General features: G+C 39.0%; 1 protein-coding gene across 1 annotated transcript in view; it reads left to right on the top strand.

The window, feature by feature from the left end:
* snx29 (sorting nexin 29) overlaps nucleotides 1-20629 on the top strand; it is a 77487-nt gene that overhangs the window by 20002 nt on the left and 36856 nt on the right. The window contains exon 16 of the mRNA XM_046853665.1: nucleotides 16553-16659. Within this exon, the coding sequence (XP_046709621.1) occupies nucleotides 16553-16659 (107 nt within the window). The remainder of the gene's footprint in view (nucleotides 1-16552; nucleotides 16660-20629) is intronic.

The raw sequence follows: 20629 nt of genomic DNA, 5'->3' as shown, positions 1-20629 counted from the left end.
GCTGTGCACGGCATATTCCATATAAGAGGGCTTTATCAAAAGCCAAACAAGGCTGACATCGAAGATATAAAATGGGAAAATAATTCTTAATTACATTTGCTAATATGTGGAGCATGTTTGGCACTATTTGACCACCTCTGCAGGCTCTGGAGGTGTGGAACACACGGGTATAATTACCTAATAACGTTATTGTCTTGCAGGGATTAAGCACGTGATGTGCTTAATTATGTCCGTGACCATGCATGACGCAAACCGTTAGCGTTCTGAGTCTTTTGCCAATTATAAAGTCTGTTTCTTTTTCTTATTATTGAGACTTTTAGCACATCAAAATGCTTTTGATTATCTGTTGCTCTAATGGACCTGATGTGTGTTGGTTCATTGCACATTTACAGCCCAATTTGTCTTGTCATTGCTCCTCTGCACAACAGCTTTGAATGTGTGAGTGTGTGTTGCAATATGAGAATGTGTGGTCCCAGAGGAAAACGAGCCAGAGACGAGCCCCAGTCAGATGCCTAATAATGACCTTTTATCCAGCCGATACATGCTGTGTACACCACCCCCTCGGGCTCGCTTAGAATATGGCATGCAGTCTGTGCACTGAGCAGCACTCTTGATGTAAATTCCCCAATTTGTCTCAGTGCTGCCATGTGTTTCCTCTGCTGCCCTTCTCTACTCACGCAGCGGCTGGGTTTCTTGGATCTGCACATAAACGAACTTCCTTGCACTGTACTAATGTTGTGCCTTGCTATACACCTGCTTTTTAATGATGAGTAGCAGCTGGAATAAAACATTACCGTGAACTCCAAATTGACCTACAAGCTTCAATAAGGTCTTTTTTTTACATTCTGTGACCATGTTCAAACCTTAGATGCACCTGGTTGGAACTTTCTTAAAAGATTTATGCTCCAGACAAGTATGTGTGGTGTTCATGACATGTTTTGTACATTACTGTTCTCTACACAGATTCACACACTGTCATTCTATGAAACTCGCATCCGATGTGAGTTTAATAAACAAATAAACTTTGTTATATATACAGAATACGACATGCAGCTAAATAAATAAAAGCTTTGCTATGAAGTTGCATGACCGAAAGCTAAACGGAGGAATTATCGCGAGTTCACATTTTTCTATGTTGAGCATTGTAAATAAGAGGCAAAATCATGTAAATGTGCATTGCTAATTGGCCTATCAATTGCAGTGCTCCATATGGAACTGTCATCTGGTTGGGGGTGGGGGGTGAGGGTTTTTTTTTGAACAGCTGGCCTCTTCTGTACAGTTATCCAGGTCCTGGAGGGCCTCTGACTACATACCAAACCCAAGAGAAAATCTTTTTCCAGCATATGTAGTAAGTAAGATATAGGGGAAAGTACTACTTCAACTACTACTACTACTAGAACTAATAATAATAATAGTAGTAGTAGTAGTAGTAATAATACTACTAATAAATATTTATATTTTATCTGTGCTTTAACAGGTTCTGGGATAAAGCCCATTATTAAAGTAATCCACATTTATTCAGTTGTTGTAAAACTATTAAAATTTGAAAAATTAAACATAAATATAATGGGGATTTCCCCCACAGTTTTCTCCATGATGCTTAGGCTGCATCTCAGGAAAGCGTATCACACTTCGAGGAATACATTATCTTCCCTCTTCCACATACATGAGCTCCCAGGCTAGTGCCACTGTGATTGACAGGTGAGAGAGAGTTTGCCATCTCCTCCACACAGGAAACATGTTTCTCAGTTTACATGCCCTTAAGCAAATCTCTTGCCAGTGAGGTTTGATCTGAGATTCCGTCATTAACTACCAGCAGGCTCTTTTTTGCCCTAGCTAAAGAAACGTATTTTTCAGAAAGTGATGAGAATGATATCAGGCTGCTTTAATATGCAAAACTAACAGATGATGAATCGTGTATCCTCCAGATCCAAGTCAATTCTCAGCTTGCTTCTTTAATTTTACTATTCTTTCTCCAAATATATTCTATTATGCAAAGTTTTCTCCTTTTCTAGATGTATTTATTTTTCGAAAATAAGCTCAATAAGAATAATTAGCTCTTAGGAGTATATGCTGGAGAAATCGTATGTGCTGGAAATGGTACCTGATCCCGGACAAGAATTAATATACTTGCACCAGGCACTCATTTCCCCGCTGATGGCCATGCTTAATGAATCAATAAAGCCTGTTATTTACTGGCCCAGCTGGAAAAAAAAGTGTTAATAATTTTGTCCTTGCTATTCATTACACGCTAGCTCATATTTCCTTATCGCCACCGCCCTGTTTAGGGTAACCGGTTTGTACCGGCTCTTGAATTCTGGCTCAGAGGTGCAGATGAGTGGATGGCCATGTGTGTGGGGGGGAAATGTAGGTTATAGTGTTTACTTTGACTAATACGGACCCCTGGCGAGCACGAGGGAGGCTGTTCTTTATTTACCAGGAGAGGTGTGTGGAAAAGAGGAGGTGCGAGAGCACGCCTGCCGGGCCAGGTGGCCCACCGTCTGGGGGAGTGCGTCCCTGTCACCTGTTAACCAGCAGTGTTAATTAACATTTTAATTATCACCTGTGGGTTAAACGTGGATTTGGCAGCTTCAACGCTGGTGTTGTCAGTTATTGCTCTTTCCCTGTAGATGGATCCGGTGCTCAGGCTGAGCCCTCGGGAGAAGCACCTGGACCGAACTGTCCTGCTCTTGCTGCCTGCGGTTATTTTTCATTTCTTGTGTCAATCCTCTGACACCAACACAGGTGCTGCTCTATAGCTATGCACTGACCTCCGATCTCTCAGCTCTTCAGCTCACTTGACATCAGTCGCAGTCTCCAATTTCGGATTCAGCCTCTGCTCCGGTGCAGGAAAATAACACAAAGCGGGTGGGGGGAAAAACACGGCTGAAGCAGCATGGGCATTGGAGGAATTCTGTCTCCTCAGAATTACCCAGGAGATGTGTCCCATGAATTATTGTGTATTTAACACATTACTGTTTTGCCTGATAAATCCCGAGCTTTAAAATTCAAATCCGCCATGAAGAACATGATAAATAATGATGTGCTGTTTGTCATTGTTAGCCAGCTCTTTCTGGAAAGTCATGTCCTCCATTTCACTTTGAGCCTCGTGGAATGTTTTTGGGAAGCGGTTGGAAAAGTCGAATGAGTGCAGCAGCTGGCTGCCTTGTGTGCCTGCCGTTTATCCAATGTTATTTAGATGAAGGAGGACTTTAGAGGCCTACTGCATGCTGAGGACCTCTGATGATTCTCAGCAGGTGAGTAGGCAGATGCTCAATGGAGAGACAGCTTCATGCTGCCTCTCTAATCAAAGAGATGCTGCTTGCACGTCCTTCTCGTCCTCATGCTCTGCTGCTGACTTCTTTACTGCGGATTTGAAGCCTGCAACAGAAACCCTGCTTTGCTCTTAACCCTGCTTTGTTAAATCATGCTAATTGACCAGTTAAGTTGTGTGTAAAAGTTACACACGCTATTGTTCATCTTTTAAACTGCGGTAGACTGTTTGTACAGGTGATTTTGCAGGTACAGGTGATTTGTTTTTAATATTAATCATTATTAATACTTCTTTGGTTTAGATCTTTTTGACAAAAGTGCAGAAGTCGTTGTTTAATTAATTATTTAATTAAATTATTTTTTCCTGTGTTGTTTTCTATATAGTACCCATATTCATTTTTAAAGAATACTTTATTATTATTATTATTTTTATTTTTTATTTTTTTTACCTCATGACAGATATGACTAAAATATAATCCAAGCAATGTTTTCTATGTGTTTGTGTTTGTGATTTTATGAGACGAATGTAAATGTTTTTGTGCAAGGTGCATGAAGCATGGTGGTGGCCGTATCCAACCTTTGGGCTTTTTCTCTTCATTCAGGACTGGGGCTTTAGAAAAGATGGAGGGAATTATGGATTGGTCCACATAGCAATGTATTTTGGGACAAAACCTGCAGGACTCCGTTAAAGAGAGAGAGAAAAATTTCCCCTTCCAAAGCGATTTTGCCTCAAAGCACAAATTCAAGTCAGCAGTGGATTGGCTGCAAAAGACAAGATCAGCATTTAGGAATGGGCCAGTCTGCAGAATAGGATAAATCCTATCAGAAACCTGTTGAATGATTGAAAGAAGGCTATGTACATGAAATTTCCTTGCAACTTGGTAGGGCTGGAGCAATTTTGTGGAAAAATAGTGGAATAAAATTGCTAAATTAAGATGTGCTAAGTTGGTAGGCTCTTAGCCAAAAGACTGAAAAAAGTGCTGTATTACAAGCCAAGGTGTTTTTAAACAATGTATTAGTGAGGGGATGTTAATTATTGTGGTGGGCTCATGTTGTGACTTCGTCTGGCCTCTGCTCATAATAGATTACATTTCAGATCAGACACTGAGCCTTGACTTTTCATTTAAAGTGCTCTTTGATTCCTTCTGATTTGGTTGTTCTGTTGTAAATGTCACTGTGACATTGATGATGGTTTGATTAGGTGCTGGTTGAACACTGAAGTTTTTAATAGGTACTATGATGTTTTTCAAGCTCGAGTGAAGATGTAATAAACAGTCAGGTTGTTCGAGTCATTTTTGTATTATTCGCAGTATGTGTGTATCAGTCGTCTCCCAGCAGATATCTTTAGCAAAAGCGTTTATTTGCTTCGTATGGTTATATAACTCGATTTAAAAAATGCTAAGATAAAAGACTTAATCGTTTCATTTGATTGAATTCGATTGAAACTCTTGCCTGCTTATTTGGCTTTGATCTGCTTGACGGGGCAGAAAGAAAGCATGGATTAGGATTATTTGTAAACATAGAAATACTGTTTTACTGATTAGAAGGATTCGCAAAATTGATCTCGGTATGTGGAGTGCTTCTGAATGTATCTTGATAGAACTGTCTTGCATCTGCAGCTTCCACATAACATATAAAACAAGCATTATTATTATAATAATTATTATTATTATATTTATTTTTTTTTTCTAATCTTGGTAGACATGCTTGGTAGATGCTACAAAGATGAGTAATTTACATGTATTTGTATATGTATAGCATGTACAAACCCAAATACACAAGTGTGTCATCATGTAATGTGGACCAGCAGGACTGGACTTTCATTTCTACTCTCTATTACATATGATTTTTAGCAACTCATTAACACAGTGTAAACAGATTCAACTATGTATTTTATAATGATTGACATGGAAACTACAATTTTAACACTTTATGGTACATACATTCCTGAATAATAAAAGTAAGAGTGATTTTGAAAAGTAATTTCCACATTTTTAACACGACACAAATTTCTTAAGAGCTTTAGAGCCAATGATTCAATATTTTCCACCTTAATGTTTGATGACAGACTTCCCAATTACTGTATGTATGTGGCTGTACATTAGATTTTATTAGCAGTAAAGCATTTCCCCTCTCGTTTCCTAATTTGGTCAGTTCCCAATTACTAACCAGCTCTTTCCTATACACCAATCAGCCATTACATAAAAACCAGTGACAGGTGACGCGAGTAACACTGATTATCTTGTTACACTGGAACCTGTGTATGGGTGGAATATTTTAAGCAGCAGGTGAATAATCAGTTCTTGAATTTTGACTTGTTGCAAGCAGGGAAAATGGGCAGGTGTGGATCTAAGGGATTTTGACAAGGATCAAGTGACCTAGGACAGAGCATCGCCAGAATGGCTAGACTAGTGCCGGGTTCCCAGTATGCACCAGTTAGTAGCTACCAAAAGTGATGAAAAACCTTTTGTTATGAATGAGTTATTATATATTTAAAGTTCCTTGTCAAAACAATAGTTGTTCTTTAATAACTCTGCACACTGAATATTTGATTAGCTATATAACATGTATGTATATTCAGGAATAGCAAATCTGTATGCAATGTTTTATTTATTTATTTTGCCATTTTTCTCTGTTTTGACACGTTTTGAAATCTGAACCAAAGAAAAACAGTACAGATGGTAAGTAGTTGGCCTGCGTTTTTGTCACAATTGAAAAGATTTCATCTTTTTTTTTTTCCATGTGAATTATCTTACATTCTTCCTTGTGTTCATCCGATTAGCATGCAGCATAAATTTAGCCAGACCTAGAAGCTGTTGGAGCAGCTGTCTGCACCAGCTGAGCACTTCTCATAAATGTCTTAGACTGTGGCTGCTCTCACTATTAGCCAGGAAAAAAATGGATCTGGCATCATTAGCCCTCAAAGCTTTTAGATTGTGTTACTTTTGGATTGAAGAAAAAAAAAATTCTATGCAAATAACCTTTAGCAAAAAAAAGTACTTTTGGCTAAGAGATTTTTATGAGGCACTATAAAATTCAGAAAGGCATCCATTTACCTCTGACATTACGCATGCATGAATTAGTGTACTTTTTAATTTCTCAGTAGTGTTTGTCTCTTGTCATAGACATCATGGTTAATTGAAATGCCTAACACTTATGCTAATGGATGTAACTACTTGGAATGGATAAGCCTTAAGAGCGTGGAGCTACTTCTACTGTAGTCCTCAATATGTACGGAGCATTGCCTTAATGGCAGTATAATTGTCATCAACTTCCTGCTTGATTAAATTAGATATGCATGCTAGAGCTTATTTATGTGTGTTTTTGCATGCATGTATGAGGAAGCGATATACTTCGTTCCCTGCAGCTGAATATCCTCTCTGCAACCTTGAAAACTTTTTGCAGTGTCAGTCTACGCCGATGAGAATAATGACAAATGATTGTTGACATCTTTTCGGTGACAATCTAAATATGGTTAAAAAGTTTCTTGTTTTCCAATGTTAAGACCTAGCCAGTTACACATCACATCCTCGTTTGTTATGACCCCTGTCAACCTCTGAAAGCACTTATTTGGGCATGTGAGCATGAGGGCTGGACATTGGACCAACAAAAGTAGGTAACCTGGTCTGAATAATCATGTTTTCTTTTACATCATGTTGATGGATGGTGATGTGCACATCACATACCTTGGTTAGGGTTAGGCACCAGGATGTGAAGAAGGCATCCTGGCAGAAACTGTCATGGTGTTCATGTGGCTAGAAGTCCCACCTACCTACACATTTTTACAGGTTAAGTACCAACCTGTCATAACAAAGGTTTTCCTTAATGTCTGTGAGTGTATATAAATTATATTGTGTATACCACAAACATGTCCTTTTATATTTATTGATTTATTTCCCCATTATTTCCACCCTTATCAGTTTTCAAATTGTAACACACGAGCAGTCAATGGGTTGGATTGTTCAATCTATAGCATTAACCATACAGTTTGCTATTTTAAGAGAAAATGTACATCACTTTTCACAGTTAGCTGACCTATACTTATCTAACAAATGATAAACATGGTGGTGTTTGTGTATGTTTGTGTATGTTGGTGGTTTTTTCTTTTCTTTTCTTTTCTATTTTATTCTATTATAAACTAAAAACGTCTCACTTCTAAAGTAAGTCAAATGCACCTGGAGTGCAGTCAGTGGTCCGAATCATCCCAAAGGTGTACAGTAGGGTTTGCGGTCAGAGCTTGGAACAGGTTTTGGGTTTAACTTCTTTTTTATTTAATTGAATACAATCAAATAAAATGTAATGCTTCTACATGCAAATACATACAATGAGGTACCACCAAATTTATGGTAACACCAAATAGGGCTGGAAATGTCAAGTGTCACAATTCTTTTGCTTCTGTAATTCATTGCCTGATGGACCACAGCCTGGATACTTAATACCATACATGTATGCGTGCAGTCATTGAAATACCTGTTGTTGTTTTTACAGTGGTATATCATATGTGTTTGTTCACTGTATAGTATATAACTGTTTATTTCTTGGGGGGTTTGGGAGCAGGCACAGTTGTAATTTGTGAAAATTCAAATAGGAATACTGCAGCGATGGAACAATAAACCAAAAAAAAAAAATTCTCAGTATAAAAACTTGCAGCTCCATTTTCAGTGTCTGTGGACTGATGTGTCAGATATGATTTCATCAACAGCGTACATGAGGAATACCTGCTGCACTTTGTGTCGGCTCTTTAATTTCCATTTTCACAGTGCTGTCCCTTTATACCTTTCGCGGAATGTTTCCGTTAATAACAAACAAGAACGGAAGAGAAGACGATTATCTCTTTTATCTCAATTAGAGATATAATTTTGACCAAATCTGTGGACAGTCATGTGCCTGGTTTATTCTTTGTATCAGCACTTGTGACTAGTTTGTTGGGGTAACAGTGAGCATGTCAAGCTGATTTCATGTGAACACGTTTTCTTTTCACGTGGACATGAAAGCTGACTGGCGTTTGTTGCTTATTGTGTTGTAGATGGGCTGCAGGCTGCCTGCAGGAAAGAACGAATTTTCTATGAAATTGCTCAGAAAGACATTTCTCACATGGTCCTTTTGCGTTGACCTTGGAGTCAGCCTGAAACTGCATATTTTTGAAGTGATAAAGTTGGAGAAATGACCTTGTAAAGTGGGGTCAGATATTCAGAAAAAGGCGAAATGCTTTTTTTTCTGCAAAAAAAGACTGTGTACATTTTTTTTCATATGTATAGAGAGAAATGAGATATTGTCAGAGGTTACTTTGCTCCCAGTGCAGTTCGATATTTTACGAGCCCAGAGGGTGTGCGTGCAGCAGCTCAGGTGTTGTGGGTTGCAAGACACCAAATTTAAAACTTGTATCTGAAACTGAATGTAATAATTACTTTTTCTGATGTGTTTCATAAACAAGGTTGTAGATATAATTTTGTGGGGATCATCATGCATGGCTCCTGAATTGACAAATATGCAAGTTTATTTTAGGTTATTGGGAAAAAACTATGAAAGGAGTGGATTATAGTAGAGTGCAAATAGAAATATGCTTGTATTTACAGATGTCATTTAAAAAATGTCTCAGTACTTTAACTCAGATGACCACAGATTTGGGGCATTAAGCACACCATTAACAAATAACCAAATGACTTTTCCCTAATCGTTCTTCTTTTTCTTATTTCCGAGAATGACTTTCCCATAAAATTTCGTACACTGTTATTCACATTATGAGCTGAAACAGAGCGTTGCTGTGAGAAAAAGCGCCATGCTGAGCCCAAAAACCCAACGCAGCACTGTGTAGTGCTCCTTAGCCAAAGATGGATAGTTGTTTGGTTTAGTTTTAGTCTACAGTGGAATGTTTTCTGTATTTGATCCACATTTGTGTATACTAAACTTTGTGAGCTTTCTAGTACTGGAGGCCAGGGTAGCAATAAAACCTATGACAGTAGTTGTTAATACAAGATTTATAGTGAAGTCCCATTCTTTACAAAGGGAATCAATGGCAATTGGATTTACAAGGTCTAGATTTATGGAGTCTTTTTTTGGGAGTAGGGAAAGTCACAGCTGGATACAACAGCAATGAGAACCAAACTTGATCAGATCAACAGAATGAAAAACAAAATGAATTGGTAGACAGGAATAGAATTTTTGAAAAAGTCATGGTGGAACAATGACACTGTAACAACCCTAATTTACAACATACATCAGTGCTAATTTGTGTGAATCGTTATGATTACACCCAAGACGACACGTCTTGTGATTCCTCCCAGAAATGGGCAGAAATTGCTGCTTTTGCTTAAAAGTGCACGGCACCACAGTCGACATTTCCACTCGTGTGAGAGAGAACGAAGGTGAGCGAGATAAGCAGCAGCCTCATTTTAGTACAGTGTGACACACAGATAAGACAGAGATTTAGAAATGATTTGCTTGACCTTTTGGCAGATTTTACTGATAATTTAGACATTCGGATTTCGCTTACTGATTGTGGTGGCCATTGCTGTAATAGTAATAGGTTCTGTTATAAGTGACATTTTATTGGGTTTTATTGGTTTTGTTAATGCTGCTGGTTAGGATTGAACTGAATTACTAAGCTATGAGTATCACTTTAAAACCCTGGTGCTCATAGGCCAGGTTTAGACAGAGTATTTTTGTGTTTTGAGTTTATAATTTCAGCCATGATTAAAAATGTAGGCAGAGTCGTATTTGCATGTGATTTTCTGGTTACAGGTGTCCCTGGAAGCTGAACAGTTCCAGCTAGATTTGGCACATCTGTAAAGTAGAGATATATTAATGGAGGTCTTAGGTGGTTTGCTGATGGCCTCTCTAGAGACTCATTGTCAACCCTCTCTAGCGAAATGTGCTCAATTACCCTATTGATGGATGCCGATGGTGGGGGGAAAAAGCTCCTATTCTACCAAGTGTCAAGCTGCTCTGTCTTATAATAGAGCCATGATAGCATCAGCTAACACTGAGTCCTGCTGCCAGCTAAGATACAGCTTCGCCTCTCTTTGCTTTTCCATAACCCCAGAATAGGAACAGTCTAAATTACACTTGCTAATAGAATGCAGAGACAGTGATTCTTTTTTTCCCCATCCTCCATCCGCTTCTTTTCAATTCTCTATCGGGGTCGCATTTGATATGAAATAAAAGGCCTTCTCTTATTGACTTTGTAAGAAGGCGAGTGAAGTAGTGGAGGGATTTAGCAGGAAGACAGGGAGGGAAGGCTTGGTGTGTTGGCGAGCGCGGCACGCACGCGTGACTACTTCCTCTTGTTTTCGCCAAGCACCAGATGGGGACATCAATACTTAATGTGCGCATGCTACTTCGCGCTTCCAAGTAAGCGCCCAGCTTCGAAATGAGATCGGTCTCATCGATATGTATGCACTCATAAATAGGCTGCTCAAACAAGAAGATTTGCTTATTACACTACATTGATACTGATATGCGACTGGTCTCATCTTTTCGAAACAACTAAATGGTGACCAAAAAAACTTATTTGACACATAAGAAACATTTTTTTTTAGCTAATGTAGAGTTTATCACCTTTATCACCACCTACATGCTACGTGTAAGGCAAGTAGTTTATTCAAGAATGCCTGCCCTATATCCTGTGTACAGGATCCCCTATACAGCTGTGCTCTCCCCGGATGTCAACACTTTTTTTTTTCTTTTCACCACAGACACACATCTTAATTCAGTCATCGAGTAGATGGCCCCTTTAAGTGCTTTGCATTTGTTTTACTAAAAAAATAAACCAATGTTGCTTTACTACTCTCCCGATTAGTTTTAGACCAGAGCCGTCCCCAAGCTGTGAACTCTTGCCTTGAGGGGTTGCTGTGAACTCGCTGATTTTTCCACTCTTAATGTTGAAATAATTGATTTGACCCACTTTAACATTTTGTCGTTAGTGAGTTTATTTGCCGTCGTGCATTTAATTATCACGGGGAGGGCGAATTAATCGGCTGTGTGCACTGGTGTCTCTCCCCGGGGAGGGACAGCTTTCTATACTACTGTCAAGGCTATTAACACAATAACAAAAAAGCAATTAGATTGACTTTTGGACATGGCAGTCAATTACAGTGCCTGGAATGGGGTAGCACGGTGTCTGATAAAGCAGGTTCTCTCTGATAACAGCCACCATTTCTCACCTCCATCTCTTTAGAGAGAAAGGGCTCATTGCTTTTATTGCAAAAGACTCAGCATGGAGGTGATGCGCCTGTGCAGGCACACTGGTGATTTTCGGAGTGGTTCCGATCTCCAGGGCCTCCTTTAACTTTGACTGAAATGGTTGTGTCATTTACTGCGAGCACTGATCCTCTCTTCTGGCCACTGGTTGCATGGTTTGGCATGTTATCAGTCAATGCGTGGACAACAACGAGGCTGAAAATGAGGCTGCCCTGCTATCATCGCTAATGTGCATTACCGGGACTTGTGGGTTTAGAGATGGGTCAAAGCCATTTTAATAAATGCTTTCATCTTAATAAAAATAATGCAAAATTATTCCTCACTCAATGATTCTCTCTTTCACTCACTCTCACAATCTCTCTCACAGACACACACACACACACACACACACACAGACACACAGACACACACACTGTTGTTACAGGGGTGTAGTAAACAGCCAATTCCAAGCAGATGGAGAGAGAGAGAGAGAGAGAGAGAGAGATGTGAAACGATGAGATGATTTAATCTCCTCCCATGTAGCTGTTTTAATATTTAACACTTCTAGTCGATTTAGCTCTTTCACAATTCCGAAAAGAACAGCTTTGGTCGATGTGCAGCATTACGTTATATATATATCACAGGTGCGATGCTTAAAAAGAATTGTTCCAGCGTAATGTATTTAAATAATTTTTCAGCAGTCTTTTATCAGCACTTCGCATTCCATCATAATAATCCCCCTGTGCACAATGTGAGCTCCATGAAGATATGGTGTACATGGGTTGGAATGGAAGTTCTTGAGTGGCCTGTTATTGAGCTCTGCCCTCAAGCCTGGCCTCAATCCAAGGCCTCCTCACGCTACAACAGTTCCTGGTTGTACTATAACACCCTTGTGGCTGAATTCCAAATTTCCAAAAGGACACACTAGAATTTTTTGGAACGTCTTCCCTAAAGAGTGGCGGTTATTATCAGTGGTGGACAAAGTACACAAAGCAGGTACTTGCTTTAAAGTAGAGATACAGTAGGTAAAATATTACTCCAGTCAAAGTAAAAGTGCTGCCTTTAAACTTTGACTTCAGTAAAAGTACAAAAGTATTTGCATTCAAATGTACTTAAATATCCAAAGTACTATGATTTATTATGGCTATAATGTTCTATTGTCACCAGAATAGCTCTTCGCTCTCTCTCTCTCTCTCTCTCTCTCTCTCGCTGTGCAGATTCTCCTGCCCCAAGACTCCTAATCGCAGGGTGCTGTTCTTGCGATATTTTCTTCAGCTCTTTTTTAAAACCGCAGTTCATCCTCGATGACTTAAAACTTTACTCCCTACACTATTATTAAAATATTTTATCCACTCAAATAGAAAAAACGATGATTTCGCAAAATGTAGTATATATAGTAGATTTTTGACTTGTAGTAAAGTTAAAGTAAAAGTCACCCCAAATGGGAAATCTTGAGTAAAGTACAGATACATGGAAAAGCTACTTAATTACAATAACAAATTGACTTCATTACTGTCTACCACTAGTTATTATAACAGCAAATGGGCATTAAATGAGGAATGAGATGTTCAAAAAAGCACACTCTAATTTTTACTAACATATTGTATTATGATGTTAGTTACTTATTTCTGGAAATACAAAGTTAATAGTTAATAGTGTGAACTAAATAAATTGTCAATCAGAGCTCACAGTAATAGCTAGCATTTTTTTTAAACATCATATAGTTTTGTGTGTAGGAAGGTCCTCATCTGCTCTTCCTCCCAATCGAAGTGTGAGCTGCGATCTCTAAGGCACAGATGGCGCTGATTGCAGTAAAAGTCGTCCGTGTGTTGCAGGGCATTAGACACAGTGCCTCAGCATCTGTGGTTGACAAGAGTAATAGCTTTAAGTTATTCTTCATCAGTCTTTATCATCTCACTGCAGAACCCGACATGGCTCTATTATCAGCTTTGACGCGTTTATTGATCCGTGTTCCAGTTTCCCATATGGGGATGTGATCACATACACAATGCCCTTTCTTTGATTGGAGGAAGCCCAAAGATAAAGCAGGTGCAATAATTGGTGGCGCATTACCCATGGGTTCTGGGATTTGATTCATGGGACATTATTGGTGGCGGGAACAGGGAGGGGGAAACAAAACAACAATGTGTAGCAGAAGGGAGTTGTGATGAAATCCCAGTGAGTTGTGGATATGTGGTGAGATGGAGCTGTGTGTTTTCCGAGACATAAATGGTTTTATTGAGCACACACTACTTTAACAATGGTGGATCAGTGTTCAATTTACATTCAATCTTTCTCACGGCAGTTTGTCTGAGTCTTGCTGATTTGCCCTCATTCTGCACAAACTTGGAGTAACCAAAAGCATTCATTTTATGCATGGGCTTCTGTGTGCTCGCGCGTGCACGATCACGTTTGGTGAAGCGACATTGGCATGCAATTTCACGTCTGAAAGTCAAATTGGTGGAGAGTTGTAATTTGAGGACACCTCACTCTGACTGAATGATACGCTGAATTTATCCCAGGCAGTCTCGTAGCATCGAGCTTCTCTGTGGTCAGAGTGAAGGAAAATTGCTTTGATCAACACATTCATTAACTCTGCCAAATGTCTTTTCCTCCTTCTGTAGCACATCAGCAGACTGTGATTATGCTTCACTTTGTCACTCTGCTCCGTGTATTGTCCCTGTAGGTGCGTCAACACCGGTTTTAAGCCTCCTTTTGGGTGTAGAGTTAATAATTGCACGCTAATGCAGAACGTGTTCACTGTCGGTTTCCGCGCACGCGAGTTCCGCGCATGATCGACAGTGGCTAGGTTACCGAAGAGTGCTGATAAACAGCTTTTTCGGTTCGCCATGGGTGCAAGACACATCATGGAAGCTGTTAACTGCAAGTTTGACTGTTTTCTCACAAATCCTCAGCCTTTAGGGCCAGTCACCTAATTTATAATGATGGAGAGAGAGAGAGAGAAAACAGAGAGAGTTAGTCCAAGACATAGCACTTGCGGGTTACTTATTATTGAACAAATGTGGCCTATATAAGCTTGTTGCTTACGGCAACTTGCCAATAATTCAACTTCAATTTCCAAGAGTGTGAGCAATGCTGAGATTAAAGGGCACAGAGTCAAGTAGCATTATGATTTAAGAATGTTTCTTGAAGAACACTGCATGCAGTTTACAAGTTGCTGGCATGTGTCAAATGCGTTGTTTTTTTATTGTATATTTGAGTCTGTTACTAATGTGATTCTATTCGGCTTCTTAAAGTAAGGAGATTTTTGAACCGAGGCTCTGGGCGGAAGGGCATTTCTCACTTTTCCCTGTTAAGTACAGGTATCTATGAGCTCATGTATGAGATAGAGGGAAGAGAGCTTTTTGTCCTCTGAGCGTGTTCTGCTTTCCTGTGACACAACTTGAGCAGCAGTTTGAAAATGTGCAGTTGGCTGGAGTTAACTTTTAACCTTTTCTGGTCGGTGGATAGAGGAAAAAGCTACCTGGTGGTCTGAATGCTTAAGAAATGTGTAGAGTGTACCATCTTTACTTGTATTCTCTTTTCCAACCTTTACTTGATATTGGTCTGGCCTCGAAAAGAACAAATTATTGACACGGGACACAGTTTTGACATGTTCACTCAGGGTGTACTCACTTTTGTGGCCAGTTATTTTGACAATACTGGCTGTATGTTGAGATATTTTCAGAGGACAGTAAATTTGTACTACTATACAAGCTGCACATTGACTACATTATAATATATACAAGTTTCTTTTGTTTAGTATTGTCCCTCGAGCAGATATAGTAAAATGTTTGCTGAAGGTGCGAGGGATGTGCTCACTTTAGTGAGATACTGTATAATTTTCCTTCTTTGCACACACAAAACACACACAACACACAAAGTGCAAGCATGTTCAACATTACAGTGAAATTGGTTTCAGTTTTTGCACACAAATAGCCATATCTATTTCTGTAGCTCAAGGCAACTTGCACACACATTACACACACACTCAAACAAACGCACACCTTCTTTATGAACACCATTTCGAGCTTGGTGGTGGCCTGAAATCGGCAGCGTGGGCTGTGCTTTCACCACGCTTGCTGACAGTAGCTGTCTGTTGCTAAGAAGGCTACACCGCCTTATTGAAAAGTGCAGATAAGCCTAAACATTGAAATGGCAGGTGACTGTGTGCAGGTACACTGATAATGCTTAGACCATATCAGGCCTGATGTGCTCCTCTAGGCTTCCTAGGACTCAGTGACTACACAGCTGTCCGGTATTGCCGTGCCTCGAGGCTTACCGTGTAGCCCTATTTGCTCTCTCGGCTCTCCATCACAGCCATGCTACACTTTCCATCGGCTTTGTTTCTTCCACTTCTTATCAGGCACTTCCGCATTACACTGACACTTAACGACAGTCCTGCCCAGCCTAATCCTGCCATCGCAGCTCCTCGAATCAATTTCTTTCTCTCTCTTTCTCTCCAAAGCTTCAAATACAGAGTGTTATTTTGTAAGGATTAAAATGGCACTCGTAATCGAACAGTCTAACTTTTCACTAAGAATCTGTCTTGGGTTTAAGCTGGAGAGTTTCAGTTGCTTTTACCTTATAGCGTATTTGGAGGCTTCATTTGCATTTTCGAAAGTTGAGGTTTTTAATTGAGTTTGCCAGGTTGGGGGGCGGAAAGGGGCTTTCTCTTTATGTTTCTCATGAAATCTGTCGAGCTCAGCTTCCACCGGTTCTGAGTGCTTTTTCTGAAATTAGATTATGCTGTGTTTGCAGGCTAAATGAGTTCTGTTTACTGGCATTAAGTGATGAAGCATTTTCAGAAATGTTTACGAAGAACACAGGCGTTTCTTAATGCAGAAAGTCCAGAAGGCAAAATAAATTATTTTTGTATTTGTTCTGAGTCTTTAAAGAAAACTGCACATCGACTGACTGAAAATGGTTCTGCCCAAATAACTCATCATTCAATAACTCAGCCTTTATGATGTCTGTTTCTGTCAATAAACCACTCTTTTTCACCTCTTAGGCAGTTTTTCTGTATTTTTTATTTTTTTTTGTTAGTATAGTACTGGATTTATTATTGAAAATGACACAGTGAATGCTTGTTGTGTTGCAGCTCTGCCCACTCTAAGGAACTGTGAAGGCTCTGCTCCAGCTGTGCAGCACAGGTCAATGGCAGATGTGGAGGAGTTGGCATCTAGCTATGAGCGGAAACTCATCGAGGTGAGTGTCTTTCACAACATGGCACCGGTAACTTTTTTTTATATGAGATTTTATTCATGTGGCCGAGTTTATACCTTTCAGTAAATTATCACATATGCTTTTTGGCCTAAAGAGGTAATTTTACTTCATGCACTTGTTTATCTAATTTCACATAACTTTACTCCCAGCACACGTGTAGAACTGTGTGCAGTGCATTCTGAATACGCTGCCAGAATTAGGGTTAAGGAGCACTGATTTAGAACCCAAGAGGTGTTTTGGGTTTTGTTTTTGTAAAAATGTCTTAAAGGCTTTTAACAAGTTCATTCCCAATATACCACTGCAGTTTACCCACAGCGAATAAAAACAATTGTTGTTGCATTTAATGTGTGGAACTTCCTCAAAAACAGGTTTGTTCATCTTACTTATGGTGTAGAAGTCATTAATAGCTTGCCATGTTATGCTCAAAGTCCTTTATCCTGAACACTTTTCTATCTTGTAAAACTTTTGGACAAACTTACACTCTAGACGCCTTCTTGTTTATAGACACTATGAACGTATTATGCAGAGCGTTGGCCACGCAAGTCCCTGTGAATGAACGGTTGCTATAGAAACCATATTAGAACAATCACATCTATGTAAATCTATCATTTGTATTACAGCAGGAACTAATCCAACTACCAGTTTTATAACAACTATTTAAAAGTAACTATTAAATGAAGAACTTAAATATTGTGTTTGTAAACTAATAGAAATTCTGTATTCATGCACACAAATTGGCATAGTTGACAGGGTTTTTTGTCAATTTTCTTTCTTTATCTAGTCATAGCCTTTTTCCACCAACCAGGTAGCTTCCGCTTATCAACACATCAGCTACCAACCAGGGAGGGCAAAGTCTTGTGCCTCTTTCGATGCTCCTTCCGCATACCTGCGCGCACACACAGGCACGATTGGATAGTACTACTGTGATTGTAACTACTTGCCATAGATTAAATTCAATTTATTTTTTTCAACAATGCACAGCGATAAATGCAGTTACAGATGCTTTCTTTAACGAATGTTGCCAAACACCCCAGGCCATTCTCGCTCCTAGCGTTTAAACACCAACACTTTTGAAATGTACGAGACAATAGAGCATGATAGACACATTAAAGGAGCAGAGATTTTACCTGATTGATGGGTCCGTGTTTATTTAAATGATCCAATTGTGGTGTGCTGTTTGTTCTATTGAAATAGAGTAATATGTTATCTTAATAACAGGTTAGTTTTTTACTACATGGCCCCTTTGTCTGCCGTGGAAAGCTCCTTCGAGACAAGATTGATGCCTGGAGCTGCCCTTTTATTGCTTCACTTAATTCATTCCACTGGTCTGCTTTTTTCCCCCCTCTAGTCTTTGTATGGAAATTACACAAACAGTACATGAATCTAGTTTTGTCATCTCTGATATTGAATTGTTTTTTTGGGGGGATTTTGTGCAATAAATGTTTTAGAACTAGGGTTGCGAATTTCAAGGCGATAAAATTTTCATGGGAATATATAAGAATTAACATGAATTCATGGGAATAGACTTGGAATTTATAAATTGCAGGTTAGCCTATAACAAGGAAATCAAAACTTGTTGAAAAAATACCTGCAGGATAATCTTGGTTAAAACTAGATTTCAGAAGCTAGATTCCATGCTGTTTCAGTTGAATTTTGTTCAGCAATCACATGCACACAACACACCCCCTACATCCACTGTGCTTTCTTCTATAAAATAACATAATTTCTTAAATCCAGCACACAAAATAATATAAAACAAATGTCCATCTTGGAGATTTTTTTACGTAAATGACATTAATATTACGTACATTTATGTTTAAAACTTCCTTGTGCTGGGTGTAATCTATTGTGCAACAAAATTATACTAACAATTAAATCAACATTTGTCATTTTTTAAATCCGTATTAGTTTGCATAGATGTCAGCTTATGACCAAACAAAATCTTTAATGACCAAAATGAACAAAGATTTTTATATTTATGTTTGTATATGATAGTTTATATACATTTTCCCCAATTGTCTATGAATTCCCATAAATTCCTGTAAATTCCAATGAAAGTTTCCAACTTGGAATATAAAAAAAAAATTCCCCAGATGTTCCACTATATAGTTTCCAGAAAATATCTGGAAAATTACCAAAATTTTCCACCTCTTGCAACCCTAATTAGAACACAAATACTTGTCCATGACCTGAAGAAACCAAGCGCCAAGTGTCAGTCTGCAGGCCTTGCTAGCTCCATTTGTTTGGTTGACAGGAAAACACATTCTCTGATTGGCTGCTCATCATAGCAAATCACTGCAAGTGAAGAAAGAAACATCACGAGTAAACATATGACACTCTATTGAACACACCTTATCATCACATCGCCTTAGTTTGTTGCCCAGTTGTCTCTTTTGTGCTTAAGGCGCCTCTTTTTGTACTTACAAATGTGAACGCACTGCATCCTCATGCCTCATTATATTTGTTTGCCTGCTACTGGCTGTGACCTAGTTTTAAAAGAAAGCACTGTATGGGCATGATCTTTGTGTTTTCATTTTCTTTCATACACACACAAACCCACACCCATGCACTAGTAAAACTCCTCAGCATTTGCTGGTATAGACACTATTGTGACATATATGCTGTAGCAGTCAGATTTAGTTTGCTGTATCATATGATCTCACTACACATGTGCACATTGCTTGAGAGTTGTATTTAATAAAAAGTCAACTGGGAATATACATGTTCCCGTTTTTGGGTGTAAACCATTAAAATGTGATTATGACACAGAAAGTTGTCCTCAAAAAGATTATGAGATGATGAGGTCTGGGGGCGTGACCTCTTGTAGATCTCCTCTGATGGCGATGTTCATTAAAGAAGCCGTAAATAAGGACCGGGTGATTAGGATGTGTGCTGATTAATGGAGAGTAGCTAAGCATCAGCATATAATGATACTTAAGTGAGCCAACAGCCCTCGTTTGTCTGATTCAGGCTGTGCTGTAGTGCATAGAAACATTGGGAGTTTCTTAATGATTATGAGTGTTCTCGAGGTTAGAAGAAAAGGTTTTCAGTGTGGTCTATGCTTATATCGCTTTCAGTCAGGTCATCAGTCACATATGGTTTTAATGAGTGCAGTAAAGTGGAGCAAGCTGTCTTGTATTGTCTGAAGCATATGCTTTACGTTCTCTAGCAAATACAAAGTCTGTATCTGGAGTTATGCAAATGATTTTTGGGCAGTGTAAATGAGATGCTGTAAAAACTGATCAAGTAATACAAATACAGATTGTATTTGTCAACTTCCTATTCCTTTGTAAGTGTCAACTTCCTAAAATCACAAACTAGTGACAGATATTATTTACCTGTAGACCAAAGAATGCAACTCAATTCATACAACTAAAATATTTAAGAAAACAAAAAAATCAAGACGATTATACACCCACCAGACAACTTCATGGCCACCGATCAGCATAACATTATGAGCATCTGCCTAATATTGTGTTGGTCCCCCTTTTGTTGTTAAAACAGTCCTGACCCATTAAACAGCATTTACTTCTTCAGCAATATGAGCTACAGAAGCTCGACTGTTGGATCAGACCACACGGATCAGTCTTCGCTCCCCACGTGTATCAGTGAGCCTTGGCTGCCCATAACCCTGTCACCCGTTCACCACTGTTCCTTCTTTGGACCACTTTTGATAGATACTGACCACTGCAGACCAGCAACACACCACAAGATCTACAGTTTTGGAGATGCTCTGACCCAGTCGTCTAACTATAATTTGAAACTCGCTCAAATCCCATTTTTCCTGCTTTTAACACATAAACTTTGAGGACAAAATGATCACTTGTTTTCTAATAATATCCCACCCACTAACAGGTGCTATGATGGAGAGATAATCAGTATTATTTACTTCACCGGTCATAAGGTTATAATGTTACAATGTTTTGCCTGATCGGTGTACGCTGTTTTAATA

This window comes from Silurus meridionalis, chromosome 7, assembly GCF_014805685.1.
Source record: "Silurus meridionalis isolate SWU-2019-XX chromosome 7, ASM1480568v1, whole genome shotgun sequence".
In the NCBI taxonomy this organism is placed as follows: Eukaryota; Metazoa; Chordata; class Actinopteri; order Siluriformes; family Siluridae; genus Silurus; species Silurus meridionalis.
Note: the sequence above shows the minus strand (reverse complement) of the source record. Positions and strands in the feature narration are given on the sequence as shown.